The sequence below is a fragment of the Cryptomeria japonica genome, chromosome 8, assembly GCF_030272615.1.
Source record: "Cryptomeria japonica chromosome 8, Sugi_1.0, whole genome shotgun sequence".
Taxonomy (NCBI): Eukaryota; Viridiplantae; Streptophyta; class Pinopsida; order Cupressales; family Cupressaceae; genus Cryptomeria; species Cryptomeria japonica.
In genome coordinates this window covers 666,163,700-666,182,413 of record NC_081412.1, presented here as the reverse complement: position 1 = coordinate 666,182,413, position 18,714 = coordinate 666,163,700, and the positions used below count along the sequence as shown (strand labels likewise).

General features: G+C 35.6%; 1 protein-coding gene across 2 annotated transcripts; it reads left to right on the top strand.

Moving 5' to 3' along the window:
* The first annotated feature begins 275 nt into the window (after nucleotides 1-275).
* LOC131050093 (tRNA-splicing endonuclease subunit Sen2-1) lies at nucleotides 276-17,406 on the top strand. 2 transcript variants are annotated; one of them, XM_059209906.1, is made up of 6 exons: nucleotides 276-325; nucleotides 440-703; nucleotides 1,749-1,876; nucleotides 10,635-10,819; nucleotides 16,858-16,960; nucleotides 17,074-17,406. In XM_059209906.1, the coding sequence occupies exons 2-6, from the start codon at nucleotides 460-462 to the stop codon at nucleotides 17,227-17,229; spliced, it is 816 nt and encodes a 271-aa protein (XP_059065889.1). In that variant the 5' UTR covers nucleotides 276-325; nucleotides 440-459; the 3' UTR covers nucleotides 17,230-17,406. The 2 variants fall into 2 exon arrangements, with proteins under 2 accessions (XP_059065889.1, XP_057840215.2); XM_057984232.2 differs by lacking the exon at nucleotides 276-325 and having other exon boundaries at nucleotides 332-703; nucleotides 10,638-10,819.
* The last annotated feature ends 1,308 nt before the right edge of the window (nucleotides 17,407-18,714 follow it).

Here is an 18,714-nt window from a genome sequence, read left to right as displayed (position 1 = left end):
TTGAATTTAAATTTAAATTATTTTTATGATAAATAATTTTAAATCTATATGTAATAACTAATCTTAATTTATTTAATATTTATAAATATTAGATATATAATAAATAATTAAAAAAAAAAATAATATACTGATTTTTATTTTTACATATAGGTATATATACCATACAATTTATGTACTTAAAATCAAAAGAGCAAATTTTCATGTACCAGATTTTTCTGATTTTTTTTTCTTTCTTTTTAATATCACACAAATAAGTAAATAGATTAATAATAATAATTAAGGAGGTGGCACTGATGTGTGATGCATTTTCTTTCTAGGGTTCGAGGTTTGTAAAAGTAATCAGTTCCTCATTTTCCACTGGATATCAGTTAATCATTTGTAGCTTTCTTCGAAAAAAACTATATACAGTTCTTCATCACACACCCATTTTTTTTTTCAGTTAATAATTTTGGAAAGTGAATGGAAGGAGGTGGTGGTGCAAGATGGAAAGGCAGAGACGCAGCGAGCATCGCTGCTGGAGATCCAATGTCGAACATTATTAGACAGCTTCAATCCTCTTTTCAGCAATCTCAGATTTATGGGCTTTTAACTGGATCAGCCGTGCTTTTAGAAGCAGATTCCGAGCAAACGAAGTTGCTAAACAGAGCTTGCTTTGGGCACCCCATAATTACAGCCGATTTTGCATCTTCATCGTCATTCAAAGGTAAGTTTAAAGAATTGAGAAACATATTTTCTTTTTTCTTTCTTTAAGGTCGGGAGAATATGTTCAAAACCTGTGCAATTCTGGCATTGTAAAAATATTTCTTTACTCTCTCATTCTCTCGAATATATGAGATAAATGCGAGATGCTTGATCATTAGGAGTGGACTCAATCAAAGGCTTTTAGGCTAAGGAGGTTGAGGGAGAGATCGGCTTTAGGGTATTAATGCACTTGACCAATGTCTACCCACCCCAAACAAAGGCTTAATTAATTCTTTTTGTATGATTCAAATACTCTTAATATTTTCAGTTTCACCGGCAGAGAACTATGAGACCTTGGTTTTTATTTAAGGAAAATTTTTGGTCTCAAATAAACAAGATTTACGCCCTCCTGGGCTTGTAACTTGGTTTTTCCTATATGATGCCTAAACCAATGTTTAGATTACAGCCTAGCAGATGATAGATTTGATAAGGCCAACAAAGATATCATAATTTTATTGAATGTTTCAGAAAAATATTATTTTGTATGAAGCCTTTCTGAATTTCTATAGATCACAATACCGCAAAATATGTGAAATTCAACGAACAGTGGTAGATTGTCGGAGAGTCACGCTAAACTTAATATTTCATCACAAAATTTCTGCTGTTAGAAAAAGGTACAGTTTGATTCAATTTCTCATGATAATTTTTTATTTTATTTTATTCATTGCTTCTCCATTCTCTTAGCAATTTTTTTTGTGAATTATAGTCTGAACATGTAAGGTGGTTTTGTATGTTTTGATATTAACTATGCATTTTTAGAGTATAAATATTGTTTTAACTTTTTTATTTTCAATTTGCATTGAATCCTACAAAAAGTTCTTCAATTCCATTTAGAAAACATGTATGTTTGTGTGCTGAATATGGTTAGACGTCCTAGAAATTTAATGTTAGTCAGAAATTTGACTGACTGGTTCAATTCTTCACAATCATCAGATGAAGCAGTATTCTGCAGCTTGAAATAAAAGGAAAATGTGAAAAAACCAGTAACTGTTCTGAAATTCTACCAGGAAGAAGAGCTAATCTTGTTGGGGAGCAGCAAATTGCTAGTTCACAGTGGTTTCAATTGGGTTTAGAAGAAGCGTTTTATCTCAGCTACTCACTCAACTGTCTTGAAATTTGTCGTTCTTCTTTGGAAGTATGTCAATCTATCCACATTGTTTTTTCCCTCGTTGATTTCTTTTCCCAAAAGCGAAAAATATCAATCTCCTTTTTTGATGTTTGTATTTCTTTCTGAAATTTATGCACTACATTTTTGAAGTGAAACCAGATATGTGAATAAGTTCTTGCAAGGTGTAGCTATATTTATTTATAAGTTAGTGTTACCCATGTTGAACAAGTTGAAAGCACCAGAATACTGAGAGAGGGGCTGAATCAGTATTCCCACTTATTTAAAATAATAAACTTTTTACCAATTGAAGCTGTCCTCAAAATATCAAACAAACTTGACAGAAGTAAAACAATTAATGCAAAATAAACAAGGAGAACACAACCTCAAGATAAACATCGGAATTTGTATGTGGAAAACCCAAAATGGGAAAAACCACGGAGAGTGTTAACTCTCAGAAAAATATAACTAGTTATAGTTGTGTTTACAAATAGGTGGCTCACTGCCAGATTACAAAACGACTCACTTCTGGACTGCTCACTGCAGAGACAAAAAGAAACGGCTCACTGCCAGAATGCTCACTGCAATAGAAAAGGTTGAACTGAGAAGGTTTACATCTCCAAATGCATGAGATCAATTCCAAGGTTAAGCTCAAATTACAAATCTCAGACTTTACAAAAAATCTGGTTAGAGATCTCTGCACTACTGTCTTGCAGTAGGTCCGGTGAAGGACTACTGCATTACTATGACACTAATTACCTTCCTTGTCTACAACTCTCTCATACACTGCTTCTTTTGCTACCAACTGTCTTCCGCACATCTCACACTCTCTCTCTTGATTGATTGATTCATTCACCACTTAGGAACATGTATATATATCGTAAGATAAAATTATAGAATAGTGTGTCAGCCAAGCCCAACACGTTATCAATAAGCTCATGTTGGCCTCTGCAATACTTCTACACAATTCCTTTACATACTTCCGATTAACAATGCATATATCAAGATTACCGGAAAAAGGGCCAGGGTCATCCGGACCCAAGAGAGCGGACCTATCATCACAAGATTAAGCTCAATGTCTCCAAAATGTAGACTCCACTCGTACCAAGGAAAACACAATCACAAAACTCGAAGAGATACTTCTGATAGTTACCAAAGCTGCTAACACTGGGACACACAACTGATACCGGGATCAATAAGAATTCCTAACACTGGGATACTGGGGACAATAGGAACTCAATGGGACCTCAAAAGGTCATCACCCAAAGCTGTCCATGCTGCATAATAACTTCTATCCAAAAACTGCAACACCTGAACTGCACATACATAACCACATACAATCCTTCCATAACTATATCCATAACATCCATAACATCCAAGACGTCTGGACTGATATCCGGGCTTGCATACACTGTTCGGTATAGAACTGGATGATTGGTTTGACATCAATGACAACATTATTCACAAAAGTCTAACAACCCATACATGCTTGAGATGGATAGATATTCTAAGCTGTCATTGCATAAGTACATCAATGCTTTGTGTTTGCTTGATAAAAAAATTAAAAATATATTTTACATTCAGATAAAAAGTAAAACTATTAAACCAATTTTAATAATGTATGCATGGTACAGATGCTCTATGCCTATATTTTTTTCTTGATTGAACTATTTTTGTTGAAGTAATAGGCAGTAAACAAACAGGTAGGTCCTAACATGCCTTGAGAAAAAAAAATGGTAAAAACAAACAAAAAGGAAATGGCTGATCAAAATGCATATATTGCTAGTAAGATCAAGGTTACAAGGTTCCTTCAAAAATATTTCAATAATTAAGGGAATATACAGCAGGATATAACTTTGTTACCAGTACCAAAGTATTGTTGAAAGCGACCAAGCTTTTACATCCTAATTTTTATACCAACAGTTAGATACCGAAAAAAGATAAGTTGTACTAAAATAAGAAAACATAGATTATCCTAGAGAACTATTAATTGTGCATTGATGCTTCTCTGGATTGTGCTGAAGAGTAGAATGCCCATCCAATGCTCAAGTCTAGCCAAGATTACCATCAGCAGGTGCTTCCATTTGATGGTTCCAAAATTCCAAATGGCTGGAAATTTCCTGCAGATTCATTGCTCTCCATTTAAGCCCTTTTTGGTGCATGACTTTGTGAAGTGGATTGATGGAGAGCATTATTCTGTTGTCGAAGCCTACTGTGCTGAGAATATGACTGATTGCCTTAATACAACTTTGATACAGATGCTGGATTACCCTTTTGCTGGCTGCCCTTAAGTACTTGGAAGTTTTTTATAAGCATGTTTAAAAACTTGAGAGTTTAGTTTTGTTGGGCAGTTTGATATTTAGTTGCCTTAAGCAAATCATTAAAGAATCTTTGATATTTGCAAGAGCAATATGGATTGATGATGTAGTGAGGGATTAGGATGAACATCTGGTCTGCCTCATAAGGATATTGGGAATTATGTCATTATTCTTGTTTTCTGTTGTGTATATTAAAAGAAGTGGATTGGCAGTCTTATTAAAGCTTTGCAATGAAAATGCATGATAAGAAGATGATGTTAATCATAATTGGGAGATATAAATTTTACTCCTGTGGCATATCCCTCCTTTTTCTCAACTACAAGTTATGTACATGAGTGATAAAACAACTAACAAAACAACCGCTAGATCCATCTTATGGGTATTGTTACAAACCTTTCAACAATCCTTTATTAATATTAAACCAAAAACATAGGTAGTAGGTTTAGTGATTCAAACCTATAAGTAGCACAACTATGATCTGATTTAACTCCTAATATTTCCTGTTTATTACATCCCAGTCTTGTAACGAAGGGAAAAACAACTTTGTATGTAAACTGGGACACACCTTATAGCTCTTTTTACTTACAACCGATTGTTGAATTTGTACACACTCACAATTCATTGAGAAACATCCATGATACATGAATTGGAGCACACACTGCAGTTCATACACACTTAGTAAACAAGGACACACTTAACTGTTTATTACAGAATGTTTTGGGTACAAATAGACTAGGGACGTACTTAACTATTGACGCCAAGCACTAATGGGAATGGCTTTGCTATGTTTATTTGGCAAATGGCCTCAGTAGACTTGTATGAACACAGACACACAATTTTTATAACAAGGAACTCCATATGTGAATAGGGATACAAGTATATACAAAAAACCAAAGTATTTGGATTGTACCTAGGTACATCCTCAGTTGAGATTGTACTCAACTTGCAACAAAAGTGTTCAATCATCTGGGGCCATACTGAACAACCTTCTTTGGAATCAAATTGCTTTTAAACCATTGCTCCAATTTTCCAAGGTAGCAGAAAACACAAGTTTGAAAGTTGTTCTCTAACCTACTATGATCTTTAAGCATCCCGTGTATTCATAGTCACTCAACCTAGTTGATCTAGATGGTTATGCAGGCCACAAAATGAACCATAGAGCTCTTTGAAGGTCGTGGGAAATTCTTCAACAGCATTGGTAAGATAAAATGAATTTAACATGTCCTTTCAAAAATTACAAAGCATAGTACTAAAACAATTTAATCTATAAAACAACAGGCTCTGGGACAAAATCCTTTTAGAGGAATGTTTGAAAATGATATTCTACATCTACTGGCCACATTTCAGAAAAACCTATCCACTGGATATTCATATAGAGATATAGAATTAAGTTGATTTCTTCGGCAAGCTAAGAATTTACTCAGACACATCATATATTTTTATTTTCTATATTTTTGTAATGTCGAATAAACCTCAAACCTAAATGCTTATGAAACTCTACACTATATGAAAATTTATACTAAAATAAATCTTTGTGCTGGTCTATGGTCAGTGTTGCACACTCCAAATGGCCTTCTCTTCTTGTTGCTACACATTTTTTATCAGGCTCCGATTCCCTAGTGAGTTGATGCCCATGAAATTTTATTGCTGGTGTATGGTCAGTGTTACCCCAAATGGCCTTCTCTTCTTGTTGTTACCATCCACTCACATCATACAACAAGACTACAGGTTTACTCGCATATCATTCTGTGAAGTGTTCTATTGTTAACTGAGCAATTACTTTATCAACTCCATACAAAACTTGCGAAAGAATCATTTAGTAGCAAAGCTTACATGCTACACTGCATTCTGCTATTTTAGACAAACTTTTTATTTGGACAATTCATGGGCCAAATTCTCTATTTTAGACAATTCATGGGCTAAACTCTCTATTTTATTTTCTCTCTATATCTCTATGCTATAAAAATGTCTTTAAATTTAAAAAACAAGTAGTTTTTGTCTCTTTTTCAACATTTTAAATTATTTTCCAAATCTGATTTTTTCCCATTTAAATTCTGTCTTTTTCAAAAAATCTTATACTTTTAGCTTGCTAATTTTTCCGCAAGTTTTTTTTGCTGCTATGCTTAAAACTGCTCTCTATTTTTTCTGCTTTGCCCTCAGTTATGCATTTAGGTCTCTTTTATGAATAAGACAAGCTTCTAAGTTTCACCAGTATCCATGTTAGTGGAGTGGCAAGATAAGGAAATAATCTTTGTCCTAGGAAACAAAAGTAGAAGAAAAAAAGCGCCTTGTTCTAGAAAAAAGATGAGTAGCTAATCTTTAGAATCTCCCCAAAAATTAGAAAGATGTTTTCATGCTAAATGGAAGACTTGTGCTCAGCTTAGGATAGAAAACACACTGATAGGCAGCAAAAGTGGATGAGTGAGCTAAAAGCTTATGATTTCAATATAAGTACATGAAGGGTAAGAAGAATGTGGTTTTGATGCTTTTTCTTGAATGCCTTCTTTCTACATCATTTATTCTATTTTTGCTGATTGGAAGGCTTCTATCATGGCTAGATATGCCAAGAATGCCATTGTTAGTAGTATTTTAGATGGGAGTGTGAAGGATGATAGGTATGTTGTGGTAGATAGCCTTGTATTGGATAAGAACAAAATACTCCTTGTCCTTGAGTCCAAAATGAAGGAGAAAATTATGAGGACTTTACATGATGAGCCTCAAGTTGGCCACTTGGGTGTGCCTATGTACCAATTTGGTCCTCTACAAAACTTATTGGCAATTGAGAGGTTTTCCTAGAAGGACCTTAAGTAGGACGTTCTTAGGCATGTTTGAGAGTGCACTACTTGCCAACAAAATAACATGGAGCATATTTCCCCAATAAGTTTTCTACAACCCTTGCCCATTCCCAGCCAGATCATATAGGTCTTCCTAAAGTGAATGGTAAGGAGCATTTTTGTTGTATTAGATTGGTTAAATAAGTAGGTTTGTTTCTTTGCCATCCCTACTGAACTCAAAGCACAACACATGGCTTGCCCAAAAGAGAAACCATTTTTAGTGATAGGGACATTGTATTCCTCAAGTCCTTTTGGCAATTACTTTGTTTGATTGTCACCAAGCTCACTCCCAGTACTAGCTATCACCTCTCGACAAATCGACAGATGTTAATAAGCAGGCTGAAGGGTACTTAAGGAACATGTCACATAGTTGTAGACAACATGGTTTAAGTGGTTGAACCTTGGAGAGCATCACTATAATACTGGTTATGGCATGTCCATTGGCATGGCATTGCATGGATATGATTCACCTACCTTCACTAACTTGGTGTTCATTGGCATTAGTCTACTAGGAGCTAGTAACTTTGTAGAGTATAGCAACAACATTTTAAGGTCACTTAGAAACCATTTGCAGTGGGCATAAAATCAATAGAAAATTTATGTAGATTGGCACTTCATTGAGAGATCTTTTAAGGTTTGGGGATGTGGGTTTTCAATGCTTGCAACTTTGTAGGTAGAGTTCCATGAAATGCTGAGCTGAAGAGCTCAAACTTTGCTTCTATTGACCATACAAAGTATTGACGAGAGTTGGTGAAGTGGCCTATCAGTTGGAGTCACTGGCAAGCAATTGAATTTGTAATGTTTTCCATGTATATTGCCGTAGAAAAGGCACTTGCACAATATGTTGTACAATTAACTAATCTGCCACCTCTAGATGATGAGGGGAAGATGTGAATATTGACACACGAGAGAGGAGATAGAGGAAAAAAACCATTACAAAGTACTTGATCCATTGGAGGAGCCCACTTACAGAGGATGCTACTTGGGAGGGGTTAAAGGTACTTGAACATTTGGCGTTGTATTGCTTTTGGGCAAGCAATTTGGGGAACATCACAAAGTACTTGGTCATTGAGAGGAGCCCCCCATAGAGGATACTACCTGGAAGGGACTAGAAATATTTGAACATTTGGCATTGCATTGCTTGTAGGCATGCAATTTGGAGAAGGATAGGCTTGTAATGTTCTTTTTTCATTTAGTCAACATGTGTGGGACCTACAAGCCCTTAGCAATGCTTCTAAACGGGTGAGGGATGATTGTAAGAGAAGTATATTTTGGTGAGGATTGATTCTGTCATTTGTCCCTCGTTTTTTTAGGAATTTTTGAATAATTTCCTATATTTTGTCATTCTCTAAATTTTGGGATGTTGATTTGAGGTGGGGTCTTTATCATTTAGCTCCTTATGGGGGATTTACCTTGAGGGGACCTTTTTATAGTTGACATTGTCCATGCGCTTGTATATTAAGTGTAAATGACCATTATAAGTGCCTTGGGAAAAACTTGTTTTGATTTCTTAGGGGTTTTTAGAGTTCCATAAGAACAAGACTAGGTAATGCAACTTGTTAGATTTGAGTGAGTCTGTTGTTCATAATGCTTTATCTCAGCTCTTTTTGGCAAGTGGTTTTCAGGCTATGATTGATTTACTAATGAAAGGTCAAGGTTTATTGGCTACTTGGGCAATTTAGTTGTTACACTAGTACTATGGTGTGTGGTACAGTAAGTTTAATCAAATAAAAAATAATCTTTTATTATTTGACACTAGTCTAGGCACCTAGGGTTTGGAACATGCCAATGAATATATAGATGCCAGCAAACATTGGAGGATTCATTTATGCTCATTTCACATATTTTTAGACCTACAGTGGGTGGCTACAATAGGCACTGGGGGACAAAAATTCTTGGATAGACAAATTAGAAGATGAAAACCTTTTGGTTTCTTGTGGGCAATCTCACCTAGAGTTTGTATCAAACCAGAAGCATTATCTATTTTATTGGCAAATTGATTTGTTGGGTGGCTGGAACAGCATTATATGTCAGTACCAGTTCTCATTTAGGGAAAGGTCCCCTGCCGGGTGCTTGATTTCTAATTAGTTTCACACTTTTATATTCTGTTATGTATTCTGGCAGATATTATTATTGTTCTTCAATTGATATATTCCAGCAGATTTTATCAATAAAATGCAGCTCCAGCATTGTCATTAGGGAAAACTTTGTTTATGCAGCGCATTGCCCTTTTCTTCTTGGCATCATTCTGAAATTAATATAGAAATAAAAAAAATAAAAATAGGTAGAGGGCATCACACGTTTTAGGTCAATTCAAGCAAAGCTATCTTCTATAAAAGTGGCTACATGTACAATTAAAAGCAAATGCTTCAACATAGATCCCATTTTGTTCATTTAGTGTAGAATCATTTTAACATGCATAAATGCCTGATTTGGGCACTTGGCAATAGTATATTTTCATATGTTCTAATCGAGAGAAATTTGGGAAGATTGTCACATAATATCATTTTGGCATTACATAGCAACAATGTTCTGAGTCATGATGAGATGATCAACTGAATATCACTACACAATTGAAAATTAATCATACACTATACAAATAATGCACACAGAGAAGAGCAAAATAGAGAAAGGACGTAATAATCATCCACCTAATTCAACACTTTCTTGTTGCTTTGGTAGACTTTATTTTCATCATTTGGTCTATCTGAGATCTTTGAACCTCAATTGTAAAATCTCTTCAAACGTCTCTCTCAGTTGCTTCTTCCTGTTTCAAAGTTTGTCCATGCGATGATTAACCTTTGCTTGTGATAATGAAGATTGAATTTAGCTTTAGAGATTTCAGTCTCTATGTAAAAGTGGAATGGATAATCATATACATGCATAGATAGAAATGATATAGATTGCTCTAGAAGTTCAAATATTTACTGTTTACGTCATGGGCATGAGATTGATGGTTATTGTCTAGGAGACTAGGTTTATGTGACTGCTTCTCTGGGTTTGTTCACAGAAAAAAACTGCTCGGGTTACTAAGCCTGCGTTGAAACCAAAAACATTAATTGAAGTCCATACAGTTAATTATCTCGAAGTTGATTTCAGCATGTTCCATACTGTCTCGTTTCTTTCAAATTTTCTGATTTCTGGTATCTGATTTCCCTGCAATACAATCTTTTCTCTACAAGTCTTCCAATTTGCTTTGTATTCGCATGCTTAAATGTGCTCTTGCTAAAAAATCATCCAATTTTATGCTATTTATATAATGTATACATAAGGAATTTTGCTACTTATATCTTGAATATTATGTTATAAACTTATATGAGACTAACTAAATATTTTTTTTCTGTGTTTAGTCTGTTAGATCCAAGATTCATTGTATAGATTCTGATAGTGAGCCATGTTTGCCTGCAATTGAACTTGGTATAAATTATGAACTATAGCTATCCATGAAAAGATGCATTACTATTATGATGATTTTGATGCAAACATGTTTCTAGTAATTATCCATGCTTGATTGTGGTGCTCACTGTGTCATATGAACAAGACATTATGCTCATGCTCCAAATTTGAAACTTTTTAGCATTTCTTTAGGAGCAAGTTAATATACAGTACAGTTGATCTGGTCCATGAAATCTTTAGCAGGGTCGCCAGACTTTGAGTCATGATGAATTATGGAGGTATATGAAAGAAAGGGAAAAGACATTTGTGCAACATTACAAAGCATATTCTCATCTCCGAGCAAAGAATTGGGTAGTACGATCAGGTTTACAATATGGTGCTGATTTTGTTGCATATCGTCACCATCCTGCACTTGTTCACTCTGAGTAAAGTTCCTTATGCTTATTCATGGGTTGCTTTGTTGTATTTTTCTACAGCTATTTCATTACCACTGCTTGTAATCTATGAAAATATTTGAAAATGCAATTCTTCAATTTGCACAACATGCAAGCCTTTATGTAATTGAAATTTGAAACCATTAATACAATTCTCAGAGATTGTTATCTCAATTATTATTTTTTTGATTAATGAATTGAGAGTTTAGGGCCCTTTCCCATTGTAATAAAAGACAGTTTATTGAGGTAAAACAGCCCTTTATAGAGAATAGGTTGCAGATAAAGCAGTCATTGATGCAGATTCCAGTCAAACAGAAGAAACTATACTGCTTGAAGGAACCACACAGACCTAAAATCCCATCAAAGCTGAAGAAAAGAACAAAGCTCATGCCAAGTCAAATAGCCTCGAGAACATTTTGAAGATTGCTTCCTCCTACTTCTTGCAAGGAGAGCATCCATGCTCCATCATGTACCATCATCAACTGAGTCATGAACTTCCATGCATAGTTTTTCAATTTCCGTTTTCCTTCATCTTTGCTTGTCCAAAGTTTTGCAATTTAGTTTGGTTATTTTGCTCTGATGAAGAGATACTAAAATTCTAGGGAAGACCTGTTCTTCATTCTCAAGGAAATCTAACATGTCCAACTCATACTCTTCTGAAAGTACCTAGAGGAAATGATCCTTATCATGAAAAATCTGCTCCACATAATGCTGAAAATCTTCCTGCACATCAGAAAATTAATCTGTGCAAAAAGGAAATTCTTCAAAAGAATTCTGAATGGGAAGGAAGGTCACGATAACCAATTCTTCGTATGGGACCATAGGAAGCATAGGCAGAACTCCAAGATCTCTGTTATGAACCTGAGAAAAAGAGGTGGGTGACTTAGGCTGATCAAAGAATTTCCCATGGTTGCATGTGATGAATGCATTGTTAAGGTTGCTTGATTTCCTCACTCATTTCTTAAGGCTAACATAATGAAGACTAGGAGAAATTTTGGAGGAACACCTTGATATTTTTAGACTCATATTATAGCGAAAACACCTCAAAGGCAACTCTTCAAAGTTCAAGAATTTTGTCCAAGTGCCTAGCGAGGAGTGAATCGTGATGGTGTGATTTATTAGTTAAGAGGTATCAACCTCTTGGAGAAGATGGTTGAACTCCCACAGCACCCCAAAGATCACTTGCAATCAGAACACTGTATCACATGAGAAAAGCAACTGGTTTGCTTGGAATCTTGAGATTTCATAACGTGCAAAAAGGAGAATGATTACAATATACAAAGACAAGGATGAAGCCCTAGGTGAAGATAATTAGATCATGGTATGTCTTAATTTTATGACTTGACACAAGGAAACACAACCTAAGTAAGCTTGATCCTCCTACTGTGAATATGACCTAATACAAAATAATTAGGTAATCACCTTTTTCACACACACAATCATTGCACAAACCCTCACAAATCTCCTCTTTAAATCTACTTACTTTGAGTCCAGGTCCATGAACTCACCCACTTGCTCTATCAATTTCTGAGTTAGTCCAGATTCTCATAACCAAAAGAAGATTATAGAGGGGCATGCAGATTGGTATTAAAGTAATATTTAGTTATTTAATGGTCATTTAGGAATATTTAGATATATTAGATAGTTTCTATTGTCGTAGATTTTGTCATTGATGTCAAGGTGATTTTTGCACAAGTGTTTTGGTTGAGCAGCTTGAGCTGTTTGTTTGCTTGCTCCAGCTGCTTGGTTGGTTGGTTGAGGTGTTTGGGTGCTTGGTTGAGCTGGTTGGTTGTGTGCTCCAGCTGCTTGGTTGCTTGCTTGAGCTGCTTGCCTGTCTACTTCAGCTAGTTGGGTGTGTGCTTCAGCTACCTGCCTGTCTACTTCAGCAGCTTATGTGTGTGGCTAAGCTGGTTGTGTGCATACTTGTCTTCTTGTCAGCCACTTGGTTAGATTTTATGCTACATCATTGTTTGATTTCTCTAAGGGGTCGATTTCTATGGAAGTTAAATATTCTCTCAACAACATTTTCATACATTGGCAGAAATTAATGGAAATGGAAATATTAATATCACGGGCTTTTATGTATTACCACAGCATTGAAGGTTGTTTAATATTGAAGGAGAACTTAATATTTGTGTGTAATGTCCCCACTTTGAACTACAAGTTAATGGTGAATATTAATAATAAAATTTAAAATTAAAATATACAAGTATAATTAAATTTTAATTAAGTTAACGAATGGTCAAAAGACATGAAATGAAAGGTTGCGACTCCCTCAAACATGAGATGTAAAAGGGAGAAGAGAACCTCATTTGAGGGGGATAATTTGGGAATCAGAAGTACAGATCTGATTTAAATAAGAAGTGCAGATCTGATTGGGAAAGGTTGTGTCCCTTTGAAAGGCAGAAACAATGAAGAGTTGCACTCTTTAAAAGAGTGCTAATGGTGAAAGGGTGTGTCTCTTGCCAAAAGGGCATCCATAATGAAGAGGTGCGACCTTTCCCACACATTGAGAGATATAAAGGAAAGGAATCAAAAGCATCTAGTGCCTGGATCATGGATCAGATCAGATCAGAACTGTTATTAAGTTATAGGAATTGACAGCCTCCTAGTAGGGGACATTACAAGTGGTATCAAAGCATGTTCCTGCCAACTTGAGGGAAAGCAGTTAATGCAACTTAGTTAGTGAGCAATTACGGCTCTAAAAAAGGAAATGAAGAAGGTTACTCACCAAAACAACATAAAGGACAAAAAAACACATGGAGTTTTGTGGAGGAACAAATCAAGGGGTTACAACACCCTTGCATCTACAAGAAATAATTAACCTGGCGAATTTAAACTTTTCCATAAAACATCACATAAAGGTGCAACAGGCCCTTATGGGTGAACGCCATTAATGAAGCTAGATATTTAATATAATTGAGTCAATGATTTGGCCCGAGAGATGGTTCTGGCCTTGGTTGGACACTTCTGCCTCTTGCGAGTAAAGTGATTTGGCCCAAGAGATGGTTCTGGTCCTGATTCTCCGCAAGTTGGTCATGGTTTCTCTAATTTGTTTGGATTTGTCCAAGGCAGACTTACAATATCCTAAACAGTCCTTGGCGAAAATTTTATAGTGCCCTGAACCAGGCTTGTATATGGATGCATAACAAGGTGAACTGGCAATATAACCTTTATCCATTACCTCCTTATTCAATGCCATTGCAATATTTTTCCAAGTTCCTAGGAGAATTACAATAAACTAATATCTCTCAACTCCTCGTGGACATCCAAGTACCCATTCCAAAGATGTTTATGTTAAAAATATTATACATGGGATTAGAGGGTGAATATCACACTAAATCCTAACACTTGCACTATCATCAAAGAAGTTGCTCTGAATGCTTTCTGTTTGGACCTTCTAGCTCAGCTTAACATAGTAATATGATTAAGGTCAAACAACTCAAGTCATATGAGGTATCACAATTGGAAGTGGACGTTTACATTAGACATACTGTTCCAGACAATTAATCTCCTTTGGTTGATGATGTCTTGTACGATGTTAACACTCATGGGACTTCACACTTGGCTGTGATGTCCCCATCCAAATTCGAATACAAAACAAGTAGCAGAATCTTGCATGGTCCATGGTGTGGCAGGCTTTTGGACTTAGCAAGCATACGCAAATAAAGATGTTTAGAAGTCTTCATTAGGTATATTGGATATGCAGCAAACAGTTTTGAGAAAGCTCCTTGTATTATCTTTATAAGGGATATTAGCCTTCAAAGGCAATACAATGAAGGACAAATGATTAAGATCAAGTATAGGGACATTATAGTATTACCAATGGTAATGTAGTGACCGGCTTCATAATGCACAATGAATTTACTAAGGAGCGGTATAAAAAGATATGGCAGTGATTACAAGGAGTGCTTTGTTAAGATAAACAGTAATTACAAAGAATCTTAGACAACAATTCATACAATGAATAAACAGTAAGACAGAAATTGAGAAGACAACGATTATCTAAATGACAACGATCTTCATAATAGAAAGGCTGATTCTCCAAGGAATTAAGATTACATCTCATCAAGAGATTTGATTGATCATTTAACAAGCAATTACAAAGATTGTGTAAAGGCAGCAATGCTATTAATATGCAGAAAACCTTGAAGAATATCTGATTTTTATAGTAACAACAGCAAACAAAGGACAGTAGCAATTTGTATAAAGGCAAAAGACTTATCTTATGACAATACTTATGTTATAGAAGCAGTGATTAACATCTTCAGTTATGAAGGTAGCGCTTATAAAACAACACTTGTGTTTATCAATAATAAACAAAGATATGTCAAAAACAGTGATTAAAGATTAATGATTATGGGCAGTGATTGAAATCCTCAAGGATAGGGATTTACTGAAATTAAAGTATTTATTATATTGTTTGTTAGCCGACTTTGCCTTGCTGGCCAACCCTCATTAGAGAAGGCTAAGGTAAGAACTACCATGTTGGAAATCATATGTTGGCTGACCAGACTTGCCAAGATACATACGTATATATGTTAGAAGGAAGCAATTAAAGTTAACAACGCAGCAGCAATTAAATATATAATAAGACACTTCATTATGAAGAGACATCGATAAAGCATAGTGTGTGTATGTTAACAAAAGACATGTCTATTGGGAAGGAATGCCTCCTTTCATTGAATTGCGCCTTTCTTGAGTGGCATAAAGATATAAAAGAAGAGTAAGAAATGTAGTTGGAAAAAGATGTGTGAAGAAAATCTTTTATTATTACTCTAATCTGAAGGGCTCAGTTGAGCGGGAGAAAGTTATATCATGGAGACATCTTTCAAGTATATAAATCAGGAAAAGCTCCAGAACAGATATGCATAATTATAAGGAATTCAATCAGGTAAAGCATTCAAATTCAAGGTCTGTTATAGGCAGACATACACAATTCATTGCATGGTTTTAGAGTCATAGATCAGGAACAACAATTAGAGTTGCATTAAGATCAATATCATCTTCTTGTGCAAACAAAGCAAACTACATATCAGAAATTCAAGAAAGATGTAAACTCTTCCAACCCAGTTAACTCAGCCATGCCCAGGGTGGGTCCCCTGTGGAGCTCCGCGTGGCCCCGGATGATTAGTCTTGCCTCAGCTCACCCCACCTTGAACCCAACTTGGCAAAATGTAAGACCAAGGTAAGGCAGGTTGGGTGCTGGGCTGGGACGCGGGGATACCTCCTGAGGGTATAAAAAAAGATGTGAACGCTTTTAGTTATCTAATAATTTATTATTCATTTTGATTGTTTACTTGTTAATTATATTGCAATTTAGTGGATATATTTCATTGTTCCTAAAAGGGGACATTACATTGGCAGTGGCTGTTATTAGACATGATGTTCAGACACAAACATTCTCTGGTTGAAGACATCTTGCACAATGTTAACATGCAGTCATGACCACCAGATATTTGGTAGGATGCAAAAGGCACATTACCAAACGACTGAAAGTGTTAAGACTCTGCCAGCATTGCGCCTTCCAAAGCAAGCTGAAATGGGTAGAGAGGTTAATATTTCACTTGATTATTCAGTTAGAACATTATCAAAAGCTTGTTTCTAATTTAGCAGGGTCTTGAAAGGGTCCTGTAATTGGAGGACAGACTTGGTGATTAGCAGGCAAGCTTCACATGATTATTCAAATAGAACCATTTTGAATATATGCTTGCAAGCCCATATTTTGATTTATAAAATCTACTCTACACCATGTAAATGTTATTAATTTCAATATAATCCTTTGGCTTTGCCGTTTACCAATCAAAAAAAATATATATGCTTGCATAAAATCGTGCAACTTCTTGTTTGTTGTTAGATGTGATTTTTTACAAGTTTGGATGCAAGACAATAGTTGATAGGAATTAGAGATTAGTTGCTTCTTTTAGTTTAAACCAATAAATTCATTTACAATAATGATCTGTTGCTGTCACAAGTTAGTACCCTTATTTCTAATACTAATGTCTCGAGCTATTCTTTTCATTGCACAGGTATGCAGTTATTGTTTCTTTTGAAGCTGATGACAGACAAGGTAGATTAACGACATGGTCAGACTGGCAATCTATGCTTCGCCTCTGTGGTAGTGTTGCGAAGGTGCTTCATTTCTTGCCTCGTATTTCCGAAGTATGTTTTTGTTTGGTTTGACCTAGGGAAGATTACATAATATCAGTGACTTGGTCTTTTGTTTTGCTTGTGACATATTACAGACGACGTTACTTGTAAGTATTGTGCCAAAAAACAATCAGACTGAAGAAGCATCACCCTCATGTTTGGACAATTATGATGTTGAAGAATTTGAAATTAAAAGATGGATGGCAGAGAAACACCGAGAGGATGTGCCATCAAGGAAAGATAAAAGATGATCAGCCTTGCAAATTTTGTAATTTACAACTGGAGGAAATTTTCTAAAAATCATGTTATTGCAGTTTGACGTTTACAATATAATGTACTAATTTTTATATTTCAACAAAGCACTGCTTGTTCTGTTGACAATTTGGTTACACCCGATCATCAGCATGAAAATTGTCATTGAAGGATTAGCAGGATATCGCATTGTCATGAAGCATTAAGCAAATTCATCTCATCTCATGTCTGACTGGCAATTTAGGTTAAAACTATAGGAACATGTTCATTGTAAAATTTGATAAATCAAATGTCCAGTAACATTGTAAGCTATTATTTATTGGGCAGTGCTTGGTGATTGTTTTCTTGCTAGAGGTATTATTTGTGGGGCAAGGGTCAGAGACAATATAAGTTATAACACTTTAGTATTTTAACCACAGGGTTTTGCAATTGATTGCTATGCTTTTATAAATATTGATTGATTGGGATCATATAATTTTTTATTATTGTAATTGGTGTTTGATTACATGTATCTTTGAGCATGATGACAACTTCTACATAACATACATATCGTCATAGTCTTACAATGTTCAACTGTGATCAACACATGGTCATATCCTTTAGTACATACGGATGAATTAAAATAAAATAACTCAAATGTGTAAGGTACAAATGTTTGAGTATTAATCAAAACGTGAAGCATATGCTAAAAAGAAGGGTGCAAATGGGTATAATTATAAGGATACATGAACAGCCATATCCCATGATTAGAAAATGGTGAAACATGTAAGTCAGAAATATGTGAGTATTTGCAAGTGAAAAGTAAGGATGAAGGTGAGGGTGATGGCAAGGGCAACACAGGTTTCAGCTCTAGCACTAAAGATGAGTAGGGTGGACATTTCATTGAAGATGTGTATCTTCTGATCGTTGCTGGATGCTTGCAAAAGCTTGAGGTTAGGCTCTAATAACGTCATGTCTAGTGTTGCAAGGGACCCAAGGTGTTTGTAGATGACTTGTGTTTGCTTGGCAATGGTGGAAAAGGTGACTCTGCCCATGGTTTGTGCAAGGGTTTCTCACTCTCTAAACTTAAGGGCATAGATGCAACGATTGCTATGATAGGTTTTGCTGTGGTGGCTCCAGTGGATGCTATGATTGGGGACCAATTTATTTCACCCAAGGATGTAGTGTTGTTGAGATTGGGGAAGAATAACTCTTGTTCCCTCGTTCCTTCATCACTTGTGTTTGGGTCTATTTTGGGGTTTTGGATGACTTTTGCAACAAATCACCCATGGCACAAATCTTTCAAGGTACTTTTGTTTCATTGTTTTTGGTTGCTAAGGTTAGCGATTTGGTGCTCAAGATCCTTGATCTCCTTGTGGAAAATCTTTGCCCAACTTGAAAAATGCCCTAGTTGGGAAATTTTTAGGGTCTATAACCGATGTTGATCTTTTGAGAGGATGGTCTGATAAGAGGAAATGGGCTCTTTAGGGCTCCATCGAGATCTT